Here is a 27,270-nt window from a genome sequence, read left to right as displayed (position 1 = left end):
CTTGTGGTCAAGTTACCCGGGTATTGTTGGTTGGTAGTGGTCCCTTAGGGTGCCTTAGGACTTGGGAATTTCCACAAAAGCAGCAGCAGGAAGAAGAAGGAGGAGGAGGAGGAGGAGGAGGAAGAGGAGTTAAGATTAAAACAAACAGAGAAAGGAAATAATAAAAACTGAAGTTAAATAGAGCCTTTTTGCAGAAGACTCCGTCTCAGTGCTCCTCGCTCCTGCTCTTGACTCACCGTCGCTCTCATGCATGGGGGAACCAGTAGGTCAGGAAGCCACATTTCATTCAAGGCCTTCAAGAACACCAGCAAGACGCTGGTGGAGGTGGAGATGTTACACACTGCATCCCCATCACCTTCACCAGCTGCAGCTTGAGGTCGCTGAAGAAGATGTGCGCTGACGGACCAAATCTGGGGTGCCAAGGAGAAGAACTTGAAAGTTAAGGGGTCAGTCAGATGCTCACTACCAGAAAGACCTGGTGACATGAAGGCTCTAAGACTGGGAACTGCTTCCAGATGATCATCCACAAACGTGTCATAGACCTGTACAGCCCATATGAGATCATGAAGCAGATCGTGTCTGTCAGCATCAAGCCAGACATGGAGGTCACCATTACGGATGCTTAAGTCGCCTTTCTAATAAAACCCACCCACACAGAACAAAGAAGAGAAAAACAAATGAAATAGAGACTAGAAAAACAATAAAGAAAGCAACAGATGACAAAGTTATGGTTTTGAAAGGAACGGTACCGTTGGGGGAGGGAAAACTTTAGTTGAATTGACCAAGGAAAAGAGAGAGGACAACTTTCTAAAATAAGACCTGGGCCAGAGGTCTTATTTTCAAGACCTTATTTTCAAGGTTCAAGGAGCTGAGTCCATCAATGCTTTGCATGTAGGAGGCCTGGTTCAATCCTTTGTGTGGCATTTGGTCTCCTGGGCACCACCAGAAACACTTGGCGCTCAGAGCTAAGAATAGCCCCTGAATACTGCCAAGAATGCCCCCCATAAATAAAATAAATAAAATGAGACCTTACAGAAATTAAAGTTGCTGAAGTATTAATGTAGTTGCATAAAGTATTAATGTTGTTGCTGTTGTGACAACATTAATACAACAATATTGATGACTATTACTGTGCTTTGTTATCCCTTCTCATTTATCGAGACAGTGCCGGGGCAGTTTTCTAGATGGGAGCTGTTTCAACTCCTTGCAGCTTGCATTAGCTGGGCTAGAAGCCAAACAAATGGCTTTTTCCAAACTGATCATTTCACTTTTTCTCCAACACAAGACTGGAAACTGAGCAGAGGATCGTTTGTTTGTTTGTTTGTTTGTTTGTTTGTTAATCCTCATAGTTTTTGCTTTCCCAAATTTTCCTGGGGAGACAAGATGGCAAATTGAAACCCTAAGTCACTGCTTGCACCCATCCCAAGATGGAAGGGTATAAAAGCAGCCTTTTTAGAAGGTTTGCTCCCTGTTTCAGTGGGTGGTTCTGGTTCTCTCTTGTTCTCTTTGGCTTGGAGAAATAAATTTGCTATTTGAAGCATACCTTTGCAGGAAAATTTAGTTCTTAGCAAAAGCAAGAGTCCACCAGCTGTGATAATTTTATGAATGACTGTCTCAATAAATTAGATAACCTAGATGAAATAGACAAATTAAAACACAAATTTCTAGGGCTAGAGAGATAGTACAGGGGGTAAAGCACTTTCCTTACATGCAGCTGACCTGGGTTCAATCCCTGGCACCCTTTATGTTCCTCTGAGCCCTAAGCACACAGACAGGGAGTAAGCCCCAGCACTGCTGGATATGACTTGTTCTTTAAACAAAGACACAAATTGCCAAACTGACTCAAGCAGAAACTCTGAATAGACCTAAAACAAAGGGGCTTGGATAAACACTCAATAGAATACTACATAAAATCATGCCTTTTGTGACAACATGGGATGGAACTTGGGGTGTATGTATAACAAAATAAGTGAAGAATGAAAAAACAATTATGGGACTGGAAATATCAACCATATGTGTAATAAAAAATCAAAGCACAAAAGTAAAGATTAAAACCATATGATCACTAGATGCAGAGAAAGCATTTGACAAGATCCAACACCCATTTCTGATGAAAACTCTCACCAAAATGGGTTTAGAAGAAACTTTCTTCAAGATAGTCAAAGCGATCTACCACAAACAAATGGCAAACATTATCCTCAATGGAGAAAAACTAAGGCCCTTCCCTCTAAGATCAGGGACATAGCACAGCAGGTAGGGCGTTTGCCTTGCACATGGCTGACCTGGGTTCAATTTCTCCATACCTCTGGGAGAGCCTGGCAAGCTCCCCATGGCATATTCGATATGCCAAAAACAGTAACAACAAGTCTCACAATGGAGACATTACTGGTGCCTGCTCGAGCAAATCGATGAACAACGGGGCGACAGTGCTACAGTGCTACCATAGTACTGGAAGTACTTGCAATAGCAGTTAGGCAAGAAAAAGACATTAGGGCATCCAGATAGGAAAGGAAGAAATCAAGCTCTCACTATTCGCAGATGATATGATACTATACCTAGAGAATCCTAAAACCTCTACCAAGAAATTCCTAGAAACAATAGACTTGTACAGTAAAGTCGCAGGCTATAAAATCAATACCCAAAAGTCCATGGCCTTCCTATACACAAATAAGAGAGAGAGGAAAGTGATATGAAAAAAACAATCCTATTCACAATCGTGCCCCAGAAAATCAAGTACCTTGGAATCAGCTTAACTAAGGAGGTAAAGGATCTCTACAAAGAAAACTACAAAAAGCTACTCCACGAAATAAAAGAGGACACGAGGAAATGGAAGCATATTCCCTGCTCATGGATAGGAAGAATTAATATTGTCAAAATGGCAATACTCCCCAAAGCACTATACAGATTCAATGGGATCACTATAAGGATGCCCATGAAATTCTTCAAAGAAATAGATCAAGCACTCCTGAAATTCATATGGAACAATAAATGCCCACAAATAGCTAAAGCAATTCTTGGGAAAGAGATGATGGGAGGCATCACCCTCCCCAACCTCAAACTCTACTACAAAGCGGTAACAATTAAAACAGCATGGTACTGGAACAAAGGCAGAGCTGCAGACCAATGCAACAGGGTGGAATATCCCTACACACAACCCCAAATGTATGAACATCTAATCTTTGATAAGGGAGCAAGAAATGTGAAGTGGAGCAAAGAAAGCCTCTTTAACAAATGGTTCTGGCATAACTGGACAACCACATGTAAAAAAATGGGTTTAGACTCCGACCTAACACCATGCACAAAAATCAGATCAAAATGGATTGAAGACCTCAACATCAGACCAGAGCACATAAGGTACATTGAAGACATGGTTGGCAAAACCCTCCACGACATTGAAGCTAACGGTATCTTCAAAGATGACATGCCATTGACCAAGCAAGTGGAAACACAGATAAATGGGACTATGTTAAGCTAAAAAGCTTCTGCACTGCAAAAGATACAGTGACCAAAATACAAATGGGAAAGAATATTCACCCAATACCCATCTGATAAGAGATTGATATCAAGGATATACAAGGCACTGGTTGGAATCTGCAAGAAGAAAACATCCAACCCCATCAAAAAATGGGGTGAAGAAATGAACAGAAACTTTCTCAAGGAAGAAATACGAAAGGCAAAAAGGCACATGAAAAAATGCTCTTCATCACTAATCATCAGAGAGATGCAGATCAAAACAACTATGAGATACCACCTCACACCACAGACACTGGCACACATCCAAAAGAACAAAAGCAACCACTGTTGGGTGGATGTGGGGACAAAGGGACTCTCCTACACTGCTGGTGGGAATGCCGACTGGTTCAACCGTTTTGGAAAACACTATGGACGCTTCTCAAAAAAGTAGAAATTGAGCTCCCATTTGACCCAGCAATACCACTCCTGGGAATATATCCCAGAGAGGCAAAAAAGTATAATCTAAATGACATCTGTACTCGAATGTTCATTGCAGCACTGTTTACAATAGCCAAAATCTGGAAAAAACCCAAATGCCTGAGAACAGAAGACTGGTTAAATAAACTTTGATACATCTACACAATGGAATACTATGCAGCTGTCAGAAAAGATGAAGTCATGACCTTTGCATATAAGTGGATCAACATGGAAAGCATCATGCTAAGTGAAATGAGTCAAAAAGAGAGAGAGACATAGAAAGATTGCACTCATCTGTGGAATTTAAAGTAACAGAATGGGAGACTAGCACCCAAGAATAGTAGAGTAAGTACCAGGAGGCTGGCTCCATGTCTTGGAAGCCGGCTTCACACGCTGGAGGAAAAGGCAGCTCAGATAGAGAAGGGAACACCAGGTAAAGTGTGGTTGGAGGACACGCTGGGGATGGGAGATTGCTGCTGAAAGTGGACTATGGATCAAACACGATGGCCACTCAATACCTCTATTGCAAACCACAACACCCAAAAGGCGAGAGAGAACAAAAGAGATTGCCCTGCCACAGAATCGAGGTGGGGTGGGGGAGATAAGATGGGGGTAGGGATACTGGGATCATTGCTGGTGGAGAATGGGCACTGGTGGAGGGATAGGTACTCGAGCATTGTATGACTGAAACACAAGCACGAAAAGTTGTAAGTCTGTAACTGTACCTCACAGTGATTCACTAATAAAAAAAATCAAAGCAAACAAATGGAACAAAACTCAACAAAAATAATCACTAGACTGAAAACTAGGGTGGTTACCAGAGGAAAAGAGGGTAGAAAGAATGGGTAAAAGATGATTTTGATAGTTTGATGGTACTAGAACTTTGATAGTGGATGCACTGGATTTTTTTTTTGGCTTTTTGGATTACACCTGGAGATGCTCAGGGGTTACTTCTGGCTCTGCACTCAAGAATTACTCCTGGCAGTGCTCAGAGAAACATAAGGGATGCGGGGGATCAAACTCTGGTCTGCTGCTTGCAAGGCGAGAACCCTGCCTGCTGTACTATTACTCTGGCCCCTGAATCTCATACAGACATAAAACTCTTCTGAAATTTCATAGTATTGTGAAATAATGGTAAATAAATAATTTTTTTAAAAAATGAAATAACAAATGAAAAGACTAAACTGGTAACTTCCCACAAGAAAAGTTCAGACTGAGATGACTTTGCTCAGTAAAATATTCCAAACTGTTATTTGAGGAGGAGTGTGTTAGGGTCACATCTGGCTGTGCTTACTTTTTGTTTTGTGGTCAGGGATTACTCCTGACAGTGCTCAGGAGGACCATATGTGGTGCCTGGGATCAAACAAGAGTGAGCCCAAGAGCTTTAATTCCCGTATGTTTCTCTGACTCGAAAATCTTCCAAACATTTAAAGGAAAAATAGTATTGATTTTTTTCACAAACTACTCCAAAATAATAAAAAATTATTAAAGTGTTCATTACTGAGCCACAAGTAGCTTTTATATACTATAATAATTAGAATATTTTGAATCAATATTTATCCAATCAAAAATCGTCCAAATGATTGAATCAATTGAATGTTGATTCAAGCAAAATTACAAGAATGGTGAAATCAGGGTTTGTGTGAAGAATTTAAAGTAACAAAGTAAATGAGGTAGATCAAATGATGACATGGGTAAAAATAAAGGGCTAAATAGTCATTGCAATGGAAAATTATAGATCATGTCTACAACTAAAACAGTAAGAAATAATATAAATCTTTATTATTATGACTGTGTGTTTTTGACTGCATTAAAATCATTTAATAAATGAAAAATCAATTTAATGGTCACCACCAGTATTTTTTACAACATGAATATAAAACAGCAAAGTATTACAACATAAAGGATTTTTTTCTTAAAATAATTTGAGTTATAGCACACACATAATCTCTGCTTCTTTTTTGGGGGGGTTGGGGGACCATGGCTGGGGATCAAACCTCTAAGCACCACAAGGTGTAGGTTCTCCAAACAAACAAGCAATGAAGTAAAACACTAAGATCCATATTCTAAAATAGTCTAAGCTATGAGTAAATCTCACTGACTTTTTACCGTTTTAAATGTATAATGCATATCCCTATAAACAATTATATTTTATTTTTGTAGCAAAATTGATTGCTCATTTTATTTTCATTTACTGAATTAGATCTATCTCACATTTTTTGTCATGTTCAAGGAATATATGAAAACTGGTTAGTAGACCACAAAGAAAGTCTACATTTTACTTAAAATAAAACCTACAGGGGCCTGAGAGATAGTACAGTGGGTAAGGCACTTGGCTTGCATGCAGCCTGCCAGGGTTCCATCTCCGAGACTGAGCACAGCCAACAGTGATTTTTTTTTTTGCTTTTTGGGTCGCACCCGGCAATGCACAGGGGTCACTCCTGGATCTGCACTCAAGAATTACCCCTGGTGGTGCTCAGGGGACCATATGGGATGCTGGGAATCGAACCCGGGTCGGCCGCGTGCAAGGCAAACGCCTGACTTGCTACGCTATCACTCCAGCCCCACCAAGAGTGATTTTTGAGTGCAGAGCCAGGAGTAACCCCAGAGCATTGTGATCCAAAAACCAAGGGGGAAAAAAGCCCTACCGGGCACACTTTCAGAACGTGGAGTACTAAACTCAAGCATAATGACCCAGCTGCTATTTATTTATTTATAAATAAAGCCATTACCACCTCTCAGCTACCTACTTTATAAGCCTCAAGAGTAGGCGGAAAGTCAAGAGGAGTAGGGCACTTGAAGTGATTGTGACATATGCTGGAGGCTTGCATGCTAAACCTTGTGTGACGTCACCGACTCCCCAAGAGAAAAACAGCCACAGTTAACTAACACCGCAAGGGAGTTACAACGGGGCCTCCTGGGCAGCGGTGTGCCAGCTGAAGATCTCACCACCACCATGACCAGTAAGGAATGCTTCAAGTGTGGACGCACTGGCCACTGGGCTCGCTGCTGTCCTAAAGGAGGAAGTCGAGGGCGGGTAATTAGAAACCGGGCCAGAGGTGGTGCGAGTACTTCCAACACCCCGAATGATGTTTGTTACCGCTGTGGGGAATCTGGTCATCATGTCAGAAACTGTGATCTGCTTGAGGACATTTGTTACAACTGTGGGAAGAGTGGCCATATCGCGAAGGACTGTCCTGAGCCGAAGCGCGAGAGAGATCAGTGCTGTTACGCTTGTGGTAGACCAGGTCACTTAGCTCGTGATTGTGAGCGTCATGAAGAGCTGAAGTGTTACTCTTGTGGCGAATATGGTCATATTAAAAAGAACTGTAACCAAATTAAATGTTACCGATGTGGTGAGATGGGTCACTTGGCCATCAACTGCAGCAAGGCTAGCCAGGTCAACTGCTACCGCTGTGGGGAATCCGGCCATCTAGCCCGCGAATGTCCCATTGAGGCTGCCGCTTAATTTTTCCCTTCGTGCTCTCCCACGTTTGTTAATTGGTAGTTCATTGTATCTGAACCGTCTTCACTGACTAAAGTTTTAGAGACTGATACTGCTCATAATTCAGAGACTGTCACATTTGAAGAAGCCAAAGACCTGGAAAAAAAGCTCAAAACTTTTTCTAGATGTCTTAAAACTAATGTTTTCATCATTGATGAACTGATATGATACTGATATGAGTTACTCTGCAACTTTTAGATTCTTTACTTTAATTAACCATCTAATTAAGAACTAATCTGTAACAGCCATCATGAAGTAGGAATGTATCAGTGAACAGACTACCAAACCAACAATATTTGAGGATACTGGCCCAGAACCTATTAACAAGTAAACTAAGTTGTGTCAGATGAAGATGAATTCTCGTTAAGGACTCAGATGGGAGAGACTTCTAGCTGTCTTGCACATGCAAACGTACCCTGGGGGAAATATATTTCCTCAGTGATTCATAGAGCAAATAAAGCTGGTTTTAGAAATATTTGTAATCTGAGAGAACTCGTCTTCAGTAGGAAATTTGCTAGTGGGGTGTGTATGTAAAGATAAGTTAGGGAATGGAACACTAAGACATTGGTGGTGGTGGGGGGAATGCCTGCCACACAGGCAGGCTTGAGGGAGGGAGGGAAACTGGGAACATTGTTAGAGGGTAGGGAATACTGGTGAAGGGATTGGTATTAGAACATTGTATGCCTGAAACTCAATCGTAAATATCTTTGCAATTTTGTAATTCAGGGGAACTTACATTTTTAAAAAAGAAATATTTGTGATTTTACTAAAATAATTTTATTGTATTGATTGTTTTGAATAATCTGATCTTATTAACTTTTGAATAGCATTGAACAAATGATATTTCTATCTGGTCTAAGGTGTCTAATAAGTTTAAGTAACATTGAAAGGGAAAAATGAAAGAAAAACCTTGGCAGCAAATTGTATTTTTATTTGGTATGAAAATGTTTTTTATGCTGAATCAATATTTTTAAATCAAAGTAAAAAACAGCTAAAACTCTATATAAAAAAGAAAAAAAACACTTTTAAACTCTAAATAAAGCCCAAGACGGAGGAGGTAGCCATTTTAAGGGAAAAATTGAAGTTGTAATTTAAAAGTGGTTTAAAATATGACAGTAATGACTACTACAAGTCAACTTTGGATATGATAGGATTTATAAAGGACAGTATAGAGGATACAACTTTTGACCTATAAACCTGAATGGTCAAAGAAATGTAATGTTTATTAGTTGACATTTACAGCCAGAGAGATAGCTCAACAAGTTGCACACATGGTTTGCACGCAGGTAATCCAACCCAGTCACCAGCACTGCATGATTCTCTTAGCACCCAGTTGGGAATAGCCCTCAAGCACTACAGGATATGGCCCAAACCAACATCCCTCACCCCCAGCAAAAAGAATTTAACATGAAATCCTTCATTTCTAGTTAAAAGACCCCTTCAATTTAGGTGAGTTCAATGTCTGTGACACTCTTGGTGAAATTGGTTCTGTCATTCTTTGTGCTCAACAAAATGAACTCAGGTAAAGTTAAGGTCTTTAAGTGGTTCAATCTCTGTCAATCTGCTAAGATACGACATGAAAACCTACATCACACAGTCAAAACAATTTTAGAAGGCAGCTATGCTCACCACTATACCATCAACGCTCAGACAAATATTTTGTGTCACCACAGTGCCTAACTTCTGTTAGGAAAGGAGGGATAGGAATTCAGGACTCTAAGAACTTTCATAAAACATTTTTTATGACCAGGGATTCAACCAGAATTTTGGAATTGGGGAGGCTTTATTCATTTGAGGATACATCAACCAGAATTTTGGGATTGGGGAGGCTTTATTCACTTGAGGATACATCAACCGGAATTTTGGGATTGGGGAGGCTTTATTCACTTGAGGATACATCAACCGGAATTTTGGGATTGGGGAGGCTTTATTCACTTGAGGATACATCAACCGGAATTTGGGGATTGGGGAGGCTTTATTCACTTGAGGATACATCAACCGGAATTTGGGGATTGGGGAGGCTTTATTCACTTGAGGATACATCAACCGGAATTTGGGGATTGGGGAGGCTTTATTCACTTGAGGATACATCAACCGGAATTTGGGGATTGGGGAGGCTTTATTCATTTGAGGATACATCAACCGGAATTTTGGGATTGGGGAGGCTTTATTCACTTGAGGATACATCAACCGGAATTTGGGGATTGGGGAGGCTTTATTCATTTGAGGATACATCAACCGGAATTTTGGGATTGGGGAGGCTTTATTCACTTGAGGATACATCAACCGGAATTTTGGGATTGGGGAGGCTTTATTCACTTGAGGACACATCAACCGGAATTTGGGGATTGGGGAGGCTTTATTCATTTGAGGATACATTCTAATTAAATTATCCTTATAGTCACTATAGAGTGACCCCCAAACACAGAGCCTGGAGTAAATGTTTTTTAGATGCGGTCCCCTTGCCCCCCCAAAAGAAACAACCCAACAACTTTATTTTGACTCATTGGTATTTCTATGTAAAAGGTACAGAGCAGGGTTTGGGAAATAGTACAGTGATTGAGTGCTTTCCTTGCACACAGCAGATCCAGGTTCAATCCCCAGAACCCATATGATCCCGAGTATTGCTGGGAGTTATTCCTGAACGCAGAGTCAGGAGTAACCTCATGAGCATGGTTGGCTGTGACTCAAAAACAGAATAAAATAAAAGTTACAGAACAGTAGCTCCTCTCTGGAGTCAGTTTCCAAAATATTTTGCTTGACATATATAATAATATTCACTAGCTAAATGACAGAATTTAAGAATTGTTTTCAAGAACCTTGTATCACTTGTATCATTTGTCATCCCGTTGCTAATCGGTTTGCTCGTGCGGGTGCCAGTAACATCTCCATATGTCCCTGTCTCGTGCTACTGTAGCCCAATGGTGTCTGCTCACTCCAGGAATACCAAGAGCCTCAAACCGTTCATTCAGGGTCTTGATGAAGAAGTCTGACCATCTCGTAGGTGGGTGGCCACATGTTCTTTTGACTTCCTGTGGAATCCAGTCGGTAACAGCTCTAGTCTAGGGGTTGTCTCCAAATCGCATTATGTGTCCAGCCCATCTGATTTTCAACACCTTAGCGAACGAGACAGTGTCCCTGATTCTTGATCATCGATGGAGGTCGGAACTCCAGATTCCTTCTCTCATTTGAGTGAAACGTGATATTCCAAGCTTAGTGCTTTCGATTCCTCTTTGGGATACCCAAATAGCACTCTCTTTCTGTTTTCATAGGGTCCAGGTCTCTGAGGTGTATGTTAGTGCAGGAAGAACGGTGGAGTCAAAAAATACGCAGTAACAAATATAAACAGTAACAAAATATAAACAGTAACAAAATCATCATCATCATCATCATCCCATTGATCATCGATTTTCTCAAGTGGGCTTTCAACTTTTACTATACACATTTTCTCATCCACTATTCTATATACCACACAGATAAGTGAGATCATCCAGTATTTACCTTTCTTCTTCTGGCTTACCTCACTGAAAATGATTTCTTCCAGTTTCAACCATGTTGCAGTAAATTGCATGATTTCATCATTCCTTGAAGCTGCATAATATTCCATTGTATATATATATATATATATATATATATATATACCAAATCTTCATAACTCATTCATCTGTTGTTAAACACCTAGGATGAATCCATATCTTAGTTATTGTACTGAGTGCAGCAATAAAAAATGGTGTGCATATGTTCCTTTGAGAGAGTGTTTTTATGTCTTGGGGATAGATGCCCAAAAGTAGAATTGCTGGGTCATATGACAGTTCAATTCTAAGTTTACTGAGAACTCTCCAGACTGTTTTTTACAGAGGTTGTACCAGGCAACATAGCCACCATCAGTGGATGAGAGTTCCTTTTTCACCACATCCTTGCCAACACAGATTGTTCCTGATATTTTATATATGTGCCATTCTTACTGGTATGAGATGATATCTCAATTGTCATCTTGATTTAGATTTCTCTGATAAGTGATGCTGAACATTTCTTTGTGTCCATACTGATCATTCACCTATCTTCCTCTGAGAAGTATTTATTCATTTTCTCTCTCCATTTTTCATAGGGTTTTTGAATTTTCTGTTGTTGATTTTTGTGAATACTTTATAAATGTCCTGGGTATAAAACCTTTATCTGATTTGTTGAATGTAATTTTTCCCATCCAGTTAGCTGTCTTTTAGTTTTAGCCTGTGTTTCTTCTGCTATGCAGAAGCTCTTCAACTTTATGTTGTCTCATTTGTTTATTTTTAATAGTGTTGCCTTTGCCAGTGGTATCAGATTGAAGGCAACTTTGAGGTTCAATTCTTTTTTTTTTTTTTTGCTTTTTGGGTCACACCCAGCGATGCTCAGGGGTTACTCCTGGCTTTGCACTCAGGAATTACTCCTGGCGGTGCTTGGGGGACCATATGGGATGCTGGGGATCGAACCCGGGTGGGCCGCGTGCAAGGCAAACGCCCAACCCGCTGTGCTATCGCTCCGGCCCCGAGGTTCAATTCTTGAAGTGTTCTGCCTATATTTTCCTCAATGTACCTTATAATTTCTAGTTGGATCTTGAGGTCTTTGATCCACTTTGAGTTGACTTTTGTGTGAGGTGTATGATATAGATCCACTTTAATTTCTTGCACATAGTTATCCAGTTCTCCCAGCACCATTTGTTGAAGAGGCTATCTTTACTTCATTTCATGTCCTCAGCTCCTTTATTGAAAATAAACTGCCCGTATACATGGGGTTTTGTCATAAGGTATTTGATTCTAACCTATTGATCAGAGAATCTATAGTTATTCCAGTACCATACATTTTTATCACTATAGTTTTATAATACAGTTCCAAATTAGGTAATGAAGTGCTTCTCAATTTCTTATTCTTTGGTATGACTTTGGCTATCAATGGTCTTTTCTGAATCTATACAAACTTTATTATTGACTTTTCCATATCCTGAAAGAATGTCTTCTGGATTTGAATGGGGATTGCATTGAATCTATGTAATAGCTTAGGTAGGATAGTCATTTTAATAATATTGATTTTTCCAATCCACGAACATGGCATATTTTCCAGTCACTCAAGGTCTTCTTCTATCTCTTTCTTAAGTAACTTAAAGTTATCATGGTATAGATCTCCTACATTTTTTTGTTAAGCTGACTACTAGATTTTTGATGCTTTTGGATATTATTTTCAATGGGATAGATTCCTTGATAGCCTTCTACTCTGATTCATTCTTTGTGTATTGATTTGTGCATTGATCATTCTTTATGCAATTGATTTTTATGTATTGACTTTGTAGCTAGCCACTTTGCAGTGTTGTGCATTCTAGGGTCTTTTATATCTTCTTTTTTGTGAATTCTAGGGTCTTTTATATCTACCATCATATCATCTGCAAGTAGTGATAATTTGAGTTCTTCTTTCCCAATTTGGATCCCTTTGGTATGTTTTTCTTCCCTGATTTCTACAGACCATCTGCTACTTTGTTGAATAGAAGTGGAGAGAGTGGACATCCTCATCTTGTATCCTAATGTCAGAGGGAATTCTTTCAGTTTTTCACCAGTAAGGATGATACCGGTTGCGGACTTGTTATAGATGGCCATTGTTATCTTGAGGAAGTTTCCTTCTACCCCTATTTTGTGAGGATTTTTATCATGAATGGATGTTGGATCTTGTCAAAGTCTTTCTCTGCATCAATTGATATGATCACAAGGGTTTTGTCTTTCCTTTTACTAACGTGGTTTATTGTGGTGTGTTCGATATGCCAAAAACAGTAACAACAAGTCTCACAATGGAGACGTTACTTGTGCCCGCTTGAGCAAATCAATGAACAATGGGAAGACTGTGCTACAGTGCTATAGTGCTATTGTGTTAATTGATTTGTGTATGCTAAATTATCCTTGTATCTCTCGGATAAATCCAACTTGATCAGAGTGTATGATTTTTTGGATTGGTTAGCTAAGATGTTAAGGATTTTTGCATTGATATTCATTAGGGAGACTACTCTGACATTTATTTTTTTGGCAATGTCTCTCTCTGCTTTGGGTAGTAGTGTAATGTCAGCTTCATACAAAGTGTTAGTAAGGATTCATGTGTCTTAGATATTTTGGAAGAGCTTATGGAATATAGCCAATAAATCTTCTTTGAAGGTTTGGTAGAATGCACCAATGAACCCGTCCAGACTGGGACTTTCGTTCTTGGGGCAATTCCTAATTACTGTTCCAATTTCTTTGCTTGTAATTGGCCTGTTTAGGCTTTCCACTTTCTCCTCGTTCAGCTTTGAGAGATTACATGACTCTAAAAATCTGTCTGTCCCTTCTAGGTTTTCCTGTTTAAAAGCATAAAGTTGTTCATAGTAACCTTTCATTATATTTTGAATGGGATAGATTAATAAATTATTCATAAATGAAGGATTAATTCATAAATTAATGAATTTGTCTCCCCTTTCATCTCTGATCTGATTTATTTAAATATTTTCTCTTTTTTTTTCATGAGTCTTGCTAAAGGTTTATCTATCTTGTTCCTTTTTTTTTTTTTTTTGAGGAAACAGCTCCTGGTTTCATTGATTCTTTAAATTGCTTTATTTTGGTTTTTATTTTGTTGATTTCTGTTTAAGTTTTTTTTTATAATTTCCCTCCTTCTGTACATTTTGGATCTGCTTGTTGTTCCTTCTCCAGACTTTTGAGATGTATCTTTAGGTTGTTGATTTGGGTTTTTCCCCCCTTCATTTTAATGTACGACTGCATTGCTGTGAATTTCTCTCTTAGTACAGCTTTTGCTGTAACCTGTAGATTCTGGTGGCTTGTGTATTTATTCTCATTAGTTTCAAGGAATCTTTTTATTTTTCCTTGATTTACTCTTTGATTCAACTATTATTTAGCAATGTTTTGTTCCACTTCCAAGTGTTGGAAATTTCTCCAGGTCTTCTTTCTGTGATTAATTTCTACTTTCATGGCATTGTGGTCTGAGAAGTTTGTACAGTTTCTGTTTGTAAACTTATGTATGATTGAGTTGTGCCCTAATATGTGATCTCTCCTGGAGAATGTTCCTTGCGCATTAGAGAAGAATGTGGATTCCTGTTTGGGGGAAAATGGAGTCCTATATATGTCCAACAATGCCACTTCTTCCAGTTCCTCATTTAAGGCTCTTGTCTGATACTCTGCCTTGTTGATCTGTCTAGTGGGGAAAGTGGTGGGTTGAAGTCTTCCACTATTATTGTGTTTCTGTCAGTGTTTCTTTAGGTTTGTGAACCAGTGCTTTACAAACTTTGCTGAGCCTTCACTTGGTGCATAGGTAGTATTTTCTGATCCATTGTTGCCTTGACCAATGAGTAGTGTCCATCATTGTCTTTATTGCTTTCCTTATATTGAATGGAATTTGGTCTGATATAAGTATGGCTGCCCCAGCTGTTTTCCCTTTTCTTTTTTGGTCTTTCATTGGTTTGTATGTTTGTTTTCCATCCTCTCACTCTAAGTCTATATTTATCATAAGAGTTTAGGCGTGTGGGGCTGTAGAAATAGCACAGCAGGTAGGGTGTTTGCCTTGCACGCGGCCAACCCGTACTTGATTCCCAGCATCTCATATGGTCCCCTGAGCTCCGCCAGGAGTAATTCTTGAGTACAGAGCCAGGAGTAACCCCTGTGCATTGTTGTGTGTGACCAAAAACGCAAAAGAAAAAAAGAGTTTAGGTGTGTTTCCTGTAGGCAGAAAAAGAATGAATTTTCTTTCCTAATCCATCCATCTACTGTATGCCCTTTTATAGGGGAGGTTAGTCCATTGATGTTCAGACAGATTATTGACATAAAGGGCTGTGTTGGTGTGTGATCCAGTTGTTTTTGCAGAGTTTATATTTTTTCATAGTGACCTTTCAATAAGTCTTGCGGGATTGGTTTAGTTGCTGAAAATTCTGCCAGCTCTTGTTTTTCCAAAAAGGTTCTTATCCCTCCCTCAAGTCTAAATAATAATAGCTTTGCAGGGTACTGCACTCTAGGCTGGAAGTTTTAGTCAGCTAGTACTTTGAATATATCATTGCACTCTTTCCTGGCTTACAAGATGTCATAGGGAAGGTCTGTTGTGATTCTTAAGTTGTTTTCCTTATATCTGAGTGTTTTCTTCTCTTGCTGCTTTAAGTAGTCTATCTTTGTCTTTGGATTTTACCATTTTGATTACTACGTGTTTTGGCATTATTTTGCTTGGGACTATTTTGTTTGGAAGTCTTTGTTCCTCTTGAATCTATCTATCAATATTTATGCTTTAGGTGTATTGGAAAGACCAAAAAGCAGTCAGGAAGAAGGATATAATAAAACTTAGAGCAGAAATTAAACATCCTCAGCAATTCCTCTCTAAATTCCTTATCAAAGAGATCAAATAACTTGATAGTACTGGTTAAGTCTTTCAGGCTACCATCTTTACTCACTAATCCTGCTGGGGTTTCTGTATTGCTTTCCCATTGTGATGTTTGCAGTTTAGAGCTGTGTTTTTGTGTAGCTATGCAACTACAGTTAAGATGTCTTTGTATGCTCACAGTGAATTATGGAGAGGTGCAGAAATGTGCAGCTGCATAGCAGTCATGCTTCCAGGGAAGGGGTAATCCTGATTGAGGTATAAAATGGCACCAACTTGAGTAGCAAGTCAGGCCCCAACACCACTGCTGTGCTGCACCTCAGTCCCTTTTTACTTTTCTTGAAATGGGCCTAAAATACTACAACATCCCAAGTTCAGAGTGGATGAGATTGGTTACCTGTGGTTAAAAATCACATTTTCAAGGTCAGTTAACACATGTTTATGCCTGTATTATTTATGTTAATAATAAATATTTAAAGAGGGAACCAGAGGAGAGGGATGGAAGAATATTGACACTTTGGTTATGGATGTGGTGAGTAAGACTATATGTCAAACATAAACATTGATACTATTTTAAATCATGTTACCTCAATAAAAATAATAAAATTATTTAAAGCAAAAAATGTAATAAAGACACATCAGATGCTATATTATTTGTATCTATATATGGTCGTAGCCCAGTGGTAAGTACATGCCAGGGATCAAGCACTGGACTTGATCCCTGACAACTGTCCAAATTATTATATGTATATGGACACATATATGCTCACATATCTGAATAATTTTAATGATTTAGTAAAGTGATAGCACAGCGGGTAGGGCGTTGGCCTTGCACAAGACCAACCCGGGTTCGATTCCTCCATCCCTCTCGGAGAGCCCAGCAAACTACCAAGAGTATCCTGCCTGCAAGGTAGAGCCTGGCAAGCTACCCCTGGTGTATTCGATATCCCAAAAGCAGTAACAACAAGTCTCACAATGGAGACGTTACTGGTACCGGCTTGAGCAAATCGATGAACAATGGGACGACAGTGCTACAGTGCAATTTTTCCTTCAAATGATAAGAACTATAAAAATTGGGCTGAAGCAACAGTATAGCAGGTAGGATTCTTGCCTGGCACGTTGCTGACCTGGATTTGATACCTGGCACCCCTTATGATACCTGAGCCTGTCAGGAGTGATTCCTGAACACAGAGCCAGGAGTAAGCCCTGAGCACCACAAGTTGTGGCCAAAACAAAAAAGCAGAAACACAAGAATAAATGCTTGTTTAAGAAATATTAACATGAAAATAACTACTAGTTCTCTCTTTCTTTCTTGAATTACACAGCTAGAAAGATATTAATGATTGCTTTTCAGGTATATAATGTTCCAACACCAATTCCTTCACCAGCATTTACTTCCCCCCTCCAGTGTCCCTAGTTTCTCTGTTTCTCTTCCACCTCCAGCCAGCTTCTATGGAAGGTATTTTCTCTCTCTCTCTTCTTTCTTTCTTTCTTTCTTTCTTTCTTTCTTTCTTTCTTTCTTTCTTTCTTTCTTTCTTTCTTTCTTTCTTTCTTTCTTTCTTTCTTTCTTTCTTTCTTTCTTTCTTTCTTTCTTTCTTTCTTTCTTTCTCTCTTTCTTTCTCTCTTTCTTTCTTCCTTTTTACTTTTTTTTTTTGGCTTTTTGGGTCACACCTGGCGATGCACAGGGGTTACTCCTGGCTCTGCACTCAGGAATTACCCCTGGCTGTGCTCAGGGGACCATATGGGATGCTGGGATTTGAACCCGGGTCGGCCGCGTGCAAGGCAAACGCCCTACCCGCTGTGCTATCTCTCCAGCCCCTCTTCCTTTTTACTTTTTTCCTTCTTTCTTTCCTTCTTTCTTTCCTTCTTTTTTTCTTTCTTTCTCTCTCTCTCTTCAGGGGGAGAGCTCGCACTCAGCTGCGTTTAGGGCTTTCTCCTGGCTTCAGGGATCATTCCTGGCAGGTTCGGAGGCCCACATGGAGTTCCAGGAATCAAACTAAGGTTGTCTGGGTGCAATGCAAATGTCCTACTCACTGTGTTATCTCTCCAGCTCCCACCACTTTATGAAATTCTGTACGTGTATAACTGCCACTACTCATAAACCAAGGTTAACAGTATATATAGTGTATCTCAATACCAAAAAATGTCCTCTGTTTACTTCTCCTATGTGCCTTACCTGTTCCATCAAGTAACCACCAAAATTTTCACCAAGGTTAATTGTTACACCAAAGTTTCTTCCTAGATGTTTCTTTTAGTAATTCATAATCTACCCAAGTAAAACAATATAATTTCTTTTACTTTTATATAACATTAAGATCTGCCCATTTTGCCCTAAAAGGCATGGTTTCAACTTCTTCTTTTGTTTCTGGACCACACTCCAAGGTGCTCAGGGATTACTCCTGGCTCCGCACTCAAGCATAACACTTGATGGTGCTCAGGGGGACTCTATTGTGGTGCTGGGATATAACCTGGGTCAGCTGCGTACAAGGAACTACCCACAGTACTATCTCTCTAGCCTTGATTTCAACTTTTAGAATGCAGAATAGTATTACATTGAGTGTACACACTTCAACTTCTTTATGAAGTCATCTGCTAATGGACATTTACATTGATTTCATGTTTTGGATATTGTTAATGATGCTGTTTTACATATATATATATATAGTTACCTTTTAAATAAAAGAAGGTAGAACTACAAATCCTAAATACAATAGGAGCTGTACAAGGTTAAAGTGCTTGTCTAGCTTGTGGTTGTCACCATAACTTTGGTTTGAATCCTAGAACGACAGAGCCCGCCAAAGCACCTCCAGATTTATACCCCCTAAACAAAACGAAACCAAGATTTTCTTTAATATTTGCCCATAACATCTTTAACAGTCTTCCTTGTTTTTTTTGGTATGGCTTTATGTTACTATCTCATACTCTCTAATTTTAAACTGTACAATTTCCTTTATCATTTCTTACAATGCTTGTGTCCAAGTGACAAACTCATAACCTTGCTTATGTAGATATGTGTGTTTTCCTTTGCTTTTGCAGCATTGTTTTGATGCTTATAGAATTTTGGATCAAAGATTTTTTCCTTATCAGCTCTTTAAATCTAGCTGTTTTCTGGCTCCCCTGCCTTTGTTTTTATTTTGGGCCATACCTGGCAGTACTCAGGGCTTACTCCTGCTTCTGTGCTCAAGGATCATTCCTGGAAATGCTCAGGAGATGATATGTGGCGCCAGGGATCAAACCTGGGTCAGCCACATGCAGGTCAAGCACCTTAATCCCTATACTATCTCTCTAGACTCTTCCTGATTTTCTGATGAGAAAACAGCTTACTCTTGAGATAGGAAAGCAGCCAGTGTAAGTCTGATATACAAATGATTTAAGTGACAGTTAGAAATTACCTTTTTGTCAGAGAATATTCCATTACACACACAATAAAAGTGTATAATAAGATGCTGCTCCTTCCCTTGAACTAATGAGAAATCTGTTATGAGAAAGTGCTAGTTGTCACACGTCAGCATTGATAGCTCCTTCCGTAGTTTATCAAATTGTGTGTTTGGTCACATAATCATGAAGATCCAGTTCCATTGCCACTCAAGAACCAACCAACACAGGGTAACAGATAGACAAAGAGCTTTACTGGCAACAAACTAACAGGTTAGAAGATGGTGGACCAATGTTCTCAAACCAAGCATACTGTATGCAAGATGATCACACAAGAAGTGGTTTGTTACAGAGATAGAGACTAAGGAAGTACGTTTTATAAAGGAACGGTGGATTTCAGATCAGTGTGTGCCAGAATGGACAACGAATCTGCTCTTAGGCTAGTCCCAGGAGGCACACTCCATCTTATCAGCAAGCCTAAACAAAATAAGGGTTAGTCATTTGGGGGTAGCTAAGATAAGAACAACTGTCCTTACCCCAAAGAACCTACTACTCTTAATTTCTTTGGGCTGGTTTCAATCACGTGCACATAGGGACCATACACACACACTCACACTGCTAAGGAGCTTTTAAGTTTTACCCAAAGGAGTTAATTAATATGTGTTAATTAATTGATGCTGAACCCCTCAAGAGGTTAAAACAATAACATCTGAGACTTGTTGGATCTCATTTAGAACCAAGAATATTGAAGATGACAAGATTAAAAGAGACAGGTAAATTGGTGGGGAGGGCTGTCAATGAGTTTCTGGAAAGTAGCTGGGGTTTAAAGAAGTTACTCTATTACTAGCTTTAAGTAGATGGGGTTACTCTGTTACTAGCTTTAAAGTAGCCAAAAAGCAGTATGGCTGCATCAACTTTGTGAATACAGCAACTGAGATCTGATAAGACTTGAATTGGTGCCAGCACAGGCTCAGAGAAGACCAGATCCCTGTGACAAAAAGCTCTAACAGGAACAAGGGGTTGTGATAAGGACATGAAGGTGGACCACCAAAAATTTCAAGCTCTTTCTTTTAACTATGCCAAAGCAATGAACTCTCTCTATGTAGAGAGTCTTATATAGGGATAGTTTGGGAGAAAACCTAGAAACCCAACCCTGCAAAGACAAGTGGGGCTTTTGTGCTTTCTCAGAGGTAATTTGCATCTCCATCTGAGGTGTATAATCTTGATTCTTCTCTCTGGAGCGGCCCGTGTTCTCTCTCTCACACACACTCTCTCTCTCATCCCTCCCTATTTACCTCTTTCCCCCTCTCTTAATTTTTTTGGTTTTTGGGTCACACCTGGTGGTCCTCAGGTGCTTATTCTGTCTCTGTACTCAGGAATTATATTTGGAGGGCTCAAGGGATCATGTGGGGTAACATTTCTGCTTTTCTCTAGAATCTTTCTTTAGGAGACCTCCCATAATCTGGAAATTTCCCTGTCTTCTTTTTTTCCTTTCTTTCCCTTCCCTTAAGTAAAGTCTTTTCTGAATTCAGTCATTCAACTTCCGGTTCCTTGCTTTCGATCTTGACAAGAACCTAAGCCCCTGGGCCCATTATAACATTAATAACTGTATTGTTTCTCTGGACCTATAATCATTATTTTAGGGATATATTTTTTGGCAGGGATTGGGCACATCAGACAATGTTCAGGGGGATGCTGCTGTCTCTGGCTCAGGAATTAATCCTGACTAATTGTTCTGGGGACCATATTGGATGCCTGGGATTGAACTCGGTTTTACTGTGCACAAAGCAAAGTCCCAACCCACTGTATTATCTCTCCGGTCATATAATCTTTATTTTATCTATGGTATTCATCATTCTGATCATGATATGTCTTGGAGTCTTTTTATTAGTGTCTCTTTTAGCTGGTACCCTTCTGGCTTCTTGGATCTGGATGCCTGCATTCTCCAGCTCTGGGAACTTCTTAGCAATGATATCTTTAACTGTTACTATCTCATTGGGGTTGCTTCCCTGTCCTTCTCATACTCCGATGATTCTTATGTTGTTCCTCTTGAACTCATCCCATACGTCTCTTACTTGCTCTTGAGTTATTTGAGGTCTTTTTTCATCTTCTACTGTAGCTGTATGCTTTCTGCAACACATCATCACAAGCTCACCTCCTCTGTCTTTGGCTGTTGTCATTCTACTGTTAAGGGCACCCTCTGAGTTTTTAGTTTCATCTACTGAATTTTTAATTAGTGACACTTCTGTTTATAGCTTTCTGGTTTTTTTTTTTTTTGCTTTTTTGCCTTTTGGGTCACACCCAGCGATGCACAGAGGTTACTCCTGGCTCTGCGCTCAGGAATTACTCCTCGCAGTGCTCAGGGGACCATATGGGATGCTGGGAATTGAACATGGTTCCACCACATGCAAGGCAAACTACCTGCTGTGCTATTGCTTCAGCCCCTGTTTGTTGCTGTCTTATTTCTGCTCTCATTCCTTCCTGTCTGCTTGCTTGCTTAGCACCCCCCACCTTCCTGGTATAATCATTATTTTAAAAATACTTTTCCTTTCACTCTTTTCTCTCCTCTGCTAGTATTATTTGAGGGTGTCCCACTGATCTCTTAGACCTTTATTTTCATTTCTTTCTTACTGTTCCTCACCATATCATTTAAGTCCTTCAAATTTGTTGATATTTCTTCTACCTTTGCAAATTTCTTTTGAAAATGTAGGGAAGCAAAATTTACCCTCAAAATTAGTCTTTTTCTGGTCCTTATCTCTACTACTCTTGGGTGTTAGTCTCCCATTCTGTTACTTTATATTCCACAGATAAGTGCAATCTTTCTATGTCTGTCTCTCTCAGGAGGTCTGCCCCACAGCTTGGAAACTGACCTCACATGCTAGGGGAAAAGGCAGCTGAGATAGAGAAGAGAACACCAAGTAAAGGATGTTGGGAGGAGCCATTCGGGTTGAAAGATGCATGCCGAAAGCATACTATAGACCAAACATGATGGCCACTCAATACATCTATTGCAAATAACAACACCCAAAAGGAGAGGGAACAAAAGGGAATGCCCTGTCGCAGAGGCAGAGTGGGGTGGTGGGGGATGGGGTGGTGGTGGAGGAAGGATACTGGGAACATTGGTGGAGGAGAATGGGCACTGGTGGAGGGATGGGTAAACAATCACTGTATGACTGAAATGCAAACAAGAAAGTTCATAAGTTTGTAACTGTAAAAAAATAAGTTAACAAAAATAAAATGACCTCATTTCAAAAAATTGTGTTTTTCAAAAAGGATTGTTTCTTCTGGAAGACTATGAATGCTAGGTAGAAGTTGTCTTTAGAAAGAAATATTTACATTTACTAAGGAAAATCTCCATTTGTATGTGTGTATTCCTCACTGAATTTTGATCAATATGGAAGGTAATGACTGAAATCTGCATAGCAATAAATGCTCCTGTTTTCTAGCCTTTCCCTTAAACTCATTTATAAATCGTCTTTTATTTGTCTCCTCCTCAATATCTTTTGTATTTAGCCAAAGTTATTTGAAGAGATGACTTGAATATTTTGGAAGTTACTTGGCTTACTGGTATCTTCCATGTAGACATGTTATTATAAATTTTTTAATCCCTCGACAAACATATTTGTTAAAAATTTTTAACAAGAGGGGAAAGAGGAAACTACTTCTTTCCCTCCCCAAACCTAGGGAATTTTTCATTTCAGCTATTATGCCTTTATATTCCATGATTTATTTAATTCTTTTACATGATAGATATCTCTTTTTCTATTTGATGAGAAATTATTCCATTTGGTTGGTCTAGTTCTTTGTTCACTTACTGAGATGTATATATACATTTATATATTATGATTACATATAATCATAATTAATTTAAAGTCTTTGTCTAATAGCGTCAGAGTTTAATATATGCTTCCTCAGTGACAATTTCTATTGATTTGTCTTTACTTTTTTTGTGGTTCTGTGGATGGAACCCAGAGCCCCATACATGTAACATATGTGCTCTACCACTGAAACAGCTTCACAGTCTCTATTAATTTATATTTCCCCTTACTAACATATGACATATTTTGCTATTTCTATGCTCTGCAGTTTTTTATTGAATACTGCATATGTAGGACTTTATGATGCTTAAGTCAGGATATTTTTTCTTTTCTTTCTTTTTATTTTTACTATCTACAGCAGTACTCATGGGTTACAAACGACTATCGGGGGAGAAACTCCTGATGGTATTCAGGGAACCATATGCAGGGCCAGGGATCGGACCAGGGTCAGCAACATGCAGGGCAAGTGCTGTAACCTCTGCACTATCTTTCCAGTCTAGAAGTAAGACTATGTCTCTCTTCAGGATTGTTGCAGTTTCCTGTTGATCATGGCCTTTAATATTTCTCTTCTCTTGTGATCAGTAGTGATTTGACAGAGATCTTCTTAAACTCCTGAACTGAAAAAAATAGGAAAGAGAAAAATAAAATATTTGGTCTTTACAGATTAGTTACTGTTGGGTCACTCCCTTTATACTTAGCCAGTCATTAGCTACTCTGATCAGTTGTTTACTTCCTTCTGCTTTCTGTGAGCCAAAAGCTCAGCAGGAAGCAACAGCCCAGCTTTTCAGTTCAGCTAAAGTTTCTCAGCTTTTTTTTTAGCATGCAACATACCCTATAATGTGTGACTTTCAGTATATATGAGACCACTATACACGGGACCTCTGCAAACCCTGTTTTGCCTGAAGTAAATTTCTCTATAGCTTTTTCTTCCTTGCTTATATCATATCATGTTTTCTTGAACTGTAATCTTTTGCCACAGAGAGGGACATTTGTCTTTCCATATTTTCCAGAATATTCTCAGTTAAGCCATGTTTCTCACCTGGCTATTTTGAATTAGATGAAATAAAGGTAAGTACTGCACATCAGTCTTTTGGAGCATCCCAGAAGGTAAAAAAAAAACAACACAATACCTTGGAAGTAGCACTGTAGCACTGTCCTCCCATTGTTCATCAGTTTGCTCGAGCAGGCACCAGTAACGTCTCCATTGTGAGACTTGTTACTGTTTTTGGCATATCAAATACATCACGGGTGGCTTGCCAGGCTTTGCCATGCAGGCAGGATACTCTCGGTAGCTTGCTGTGCTCTCCAAGAGAGGACAGAGGAATCAAACCCGGATCGGATTGGAATGATACCTTGGAAAAAAGATCTTTTTTATTTTAACATGCACAATTTTGTTTATTCACTTTTTGAAGTGAAAACAGGGATTTTTTTGTTCTTTGGATCACACCCGGTGATGATGCACAGAAGTTACTTCTGGTTTTGCACTCAGGAATTACTCCTGGAGGTGCTTGGGGGACCATAGGGGATACTGGGAATCTAACCTGGGTCGGCCGTGTGCAAGGTAAACACCCTACCCTCTTTAATATTGCTCCAGCCCCTAAAACAAGTTTATTTTAAAGTTCTGTGGAATGGAGAGAAAGAAAGAGAGACAGGGATAGAGAGAGACAGAGAGAACAGAGAGACAGAAGAGAGAGAGAGCAAGAGATAGAGAGAGAACACGAACACAAGCTTCTCCGGATTGGAGAACCACAGTACATACCCCAGCGTTAGACATGGAAGTATGAAAGTACATATATTAAGGGAGGAGGAGGAGATGGAGATGTGGGTGACATATGCTTGGGCACCACATACGCTCAGCAACACAAGATCTTTTCTGATTGTTTCAGAACCAGACACATACAACAGCAACATAGGCTGCCATATTTAAAATGAACCATTGTACATGAGAGGGATTTGAGTATTAAATAATGTCATGATGAAAGTGAAGGAGGCAGAGGAGGGTGCCAGGTTATCCAGTTAATTTAATTTGTCATTTGAAATCATGTCCACATGAGGTGTAGTCAGTTAGTGGGAACAACTAGAGTCAGAAATAAATTAAGACATAAAAGAAGGCACAGGTAGGGAAGCTTCCTTTTTGGCCCATTACCGGTACCCAGTCATAGATCGAGAAAAGCAGTTCACACGCACAGGTGAGTAACCAAAGAAAAAGAAAAACTGAAGGGACAAAGCACAGCAGGACAATGGACATTGAGAGGAGGCAAGCCCTGGAGCCCAGTGACCCAAGCAGTAGACTTCAGACCAGGATCATCTACATAGTAAGGAGGGATCAATGTGGGCCAGGACACAGGATGACATACATAGGAATAATAGACCAGCATGGGATAGGACACAGGACCATACACATGGGGAAGGATTGGCAAGTGGGAGACAGGACACAGAACATTGTACACCAGAAGAAGCCTGGGCACGCCAAAGCAGAGACAACCACAGAAGTGTACCTACTCAGTGATAGTACAGTTTGTAGAGCTCTTGCACACAGCCTACTCAGGTACAATCCACAGCACCACATGTGGTCCTCTGGACCCACCAGAAGTGATCCCTGAGTACAGAGCCAGAATCCCTGAGCACCACCAGGCATGATCCCCAAATCAAGCAAACAAAAAAATAAAGAATATATAATACCAATGTATAATGTATAATAAATAAACTATAATACCAAAACTGTTGGGCGTGGCTTACTAACTTTGCCCATAGACTCCCAAGGGCTCACACATAAAGCTAGCCCCAGATTCTCTATATCTTTCTTTCTTTCTTTCTTTCGTCTCACCAAGCAATGCACAGGGGGTTACTCCTGACTCTGCACTCAGGAATCACTCCTGGTGGTGCTCAGGGGACCATATGGGATGCTGGGAATTGAACCCGGGTTGGCAGCATGCAAGGCAAACGCCCTACCCGCTGTGCTATCACTCCAGGCCCTTAATGGACTGTTTCTTGGTTCACCATCATTCACTTGCTGATTGACTACAAAATTCTAGTAATTTATTCAGACAACTTTGTTTTTTTTTTCTTCTGGTGCTTATGAGAAATAAAGTATCCTTGTAGCAGACTACTCTTTTTTAGTTTCATTGTTTACTTTTGGTTGCACCCAGCTATGCTCAGGGCCTATTCCTGGGCAGGGTTCAGAGAACCATATGCAGTTTCTTCAATTAGTGATCAAAGCTGCATGCAAAGCAAGTGCTCTACTCACTCTTCGTGTCCCCCCTCCCATTCTACTCTTTTAATTTTTTACAAACACCCAAAATTCTTAGTAATTTTTGAACAATTAGCTTCATTTCCATTTTGCATAGAACCATGAAAATTATGAAATCAAACTTGCTCTAAAAGTTTTTAACCACATCTCTAGATTATTTTTTTGCCTCTGTTACTGTAACCATGAAGATGGACTCCACTATTGATTGAAGGTCTATCAAATGAGAGACCAGTGATGGACCAGAAAATAGAGCTTTATTGGCATCGTATATTAGCAGTTTGGAAGATGGTGAGCTTATGTCCTTAAAGTAGCCATCGTGTCTGAATGGGTTATAGGATGGTAATTTTAATTGATTTATTTTTAATTAAAAAATTTTCATTAAAGAGCCATAGTTTACAAAGTTACTAATTGTTGTGTTCTACTCATAAAATAATTCAACACTAATCACTGCACCTCCACAGCCCAACCTACACTCCACCCCTGCCTATCAACTTGACAGGGACATTGCAAAGTTTCAGTGGTTGCCACTTAGATCTCATGTTTTCACTTCTGCTGAATCTGTGTTTTGGATATATGACTATACCCCTCATTCATATCCCTGATATAACTGAAGTCCTGATGCCCGTTAACTCCTTATTTTCTGCTCTCTTCCCTTTTATTTCTTTCCTTCTCTTTCTCCTTACCTAAACACTGCATTCAAGGATTACTTAGGCCTTCCACTTTTACTACACAGATCTTCTATATACCACACAGTTAAGTGAGATCATCCAGTATTTACCTTTCTTCTGGCTTACTTCGCTAAACATGAAATCTTCCAGTTCCAACCATGTTGCAGCAATTTCCATGATTTCACTATTTTGCAACTTCAGCGTATTCCATTGTGTACATATACCAAATCTTCATAATCCATTTATCTGTCATTGGACAACTAGATTGATACCATGTCTTAGCTATTATATTAATGCAGCAATGAATAATAGTGTGGATGTGTCCTTTGAAAGAGCATTTTTTTTTTTGCTTTTTTTGGG

The 27,270-nt window shown here is 39.5% G+C and overlaps 1 protein-coding gene and 1 pseudogene across 1 annotated transcript; both read left to right on the top strand.

The window, feature by feature from the left end:
- Positions 1–246: 246 nt before the first annotated feature.
- Positions 247–626, top strand: LOC101543264 (40S ribosomal protein S20-like; annotated as a pseudogene).
- A 6,260-nt stretch (positions 627–6,886) lies between these two features.
- On the top strand, positions 6,887–7,399 carry ZCCHC13 (zinc finger CCHC-type containing 13). The gene has a single exon (XM_004620920.1). It carries the CDS (start codon positions 6,887–6,889, stop codon positions 7,397–7,399), a length of 513 nt encoding a protein of 170 aa, XP_004620977.1.
- The last annotated feature ends 19,871 nt before the right edge of the window (positions 7,400–27,270 follow it).

Source organism: Sorex araneus, chromosome X, assembly GCF_027595985.1.
Source record: "Sorex araneus isolate mSorAra2 chromosome X, mSorAra2.pri, whole genome shotgun sequence".
Classification (NCBI taxonomy): Eukaryota; Metazoa; Chordata; class Mammalia; order Eulipotyphla; family Soricidae; genus Sorex; species Sorex araneus.
Note: the sequence above shows the minus strand (reverse complement) of the source record. Positions and strands in the feature narration are given on the sequence as shown.

What these genes read in the sequence shown, in the direction of transcription:
- ZCCHC13 (XM_004620920.1), top strand. Translation starts at nt 6,887, where the DNA reads ATGACCAGTAAGGAATGCTTCAAGTGTGGACGCACTGGCCACTGGGCT.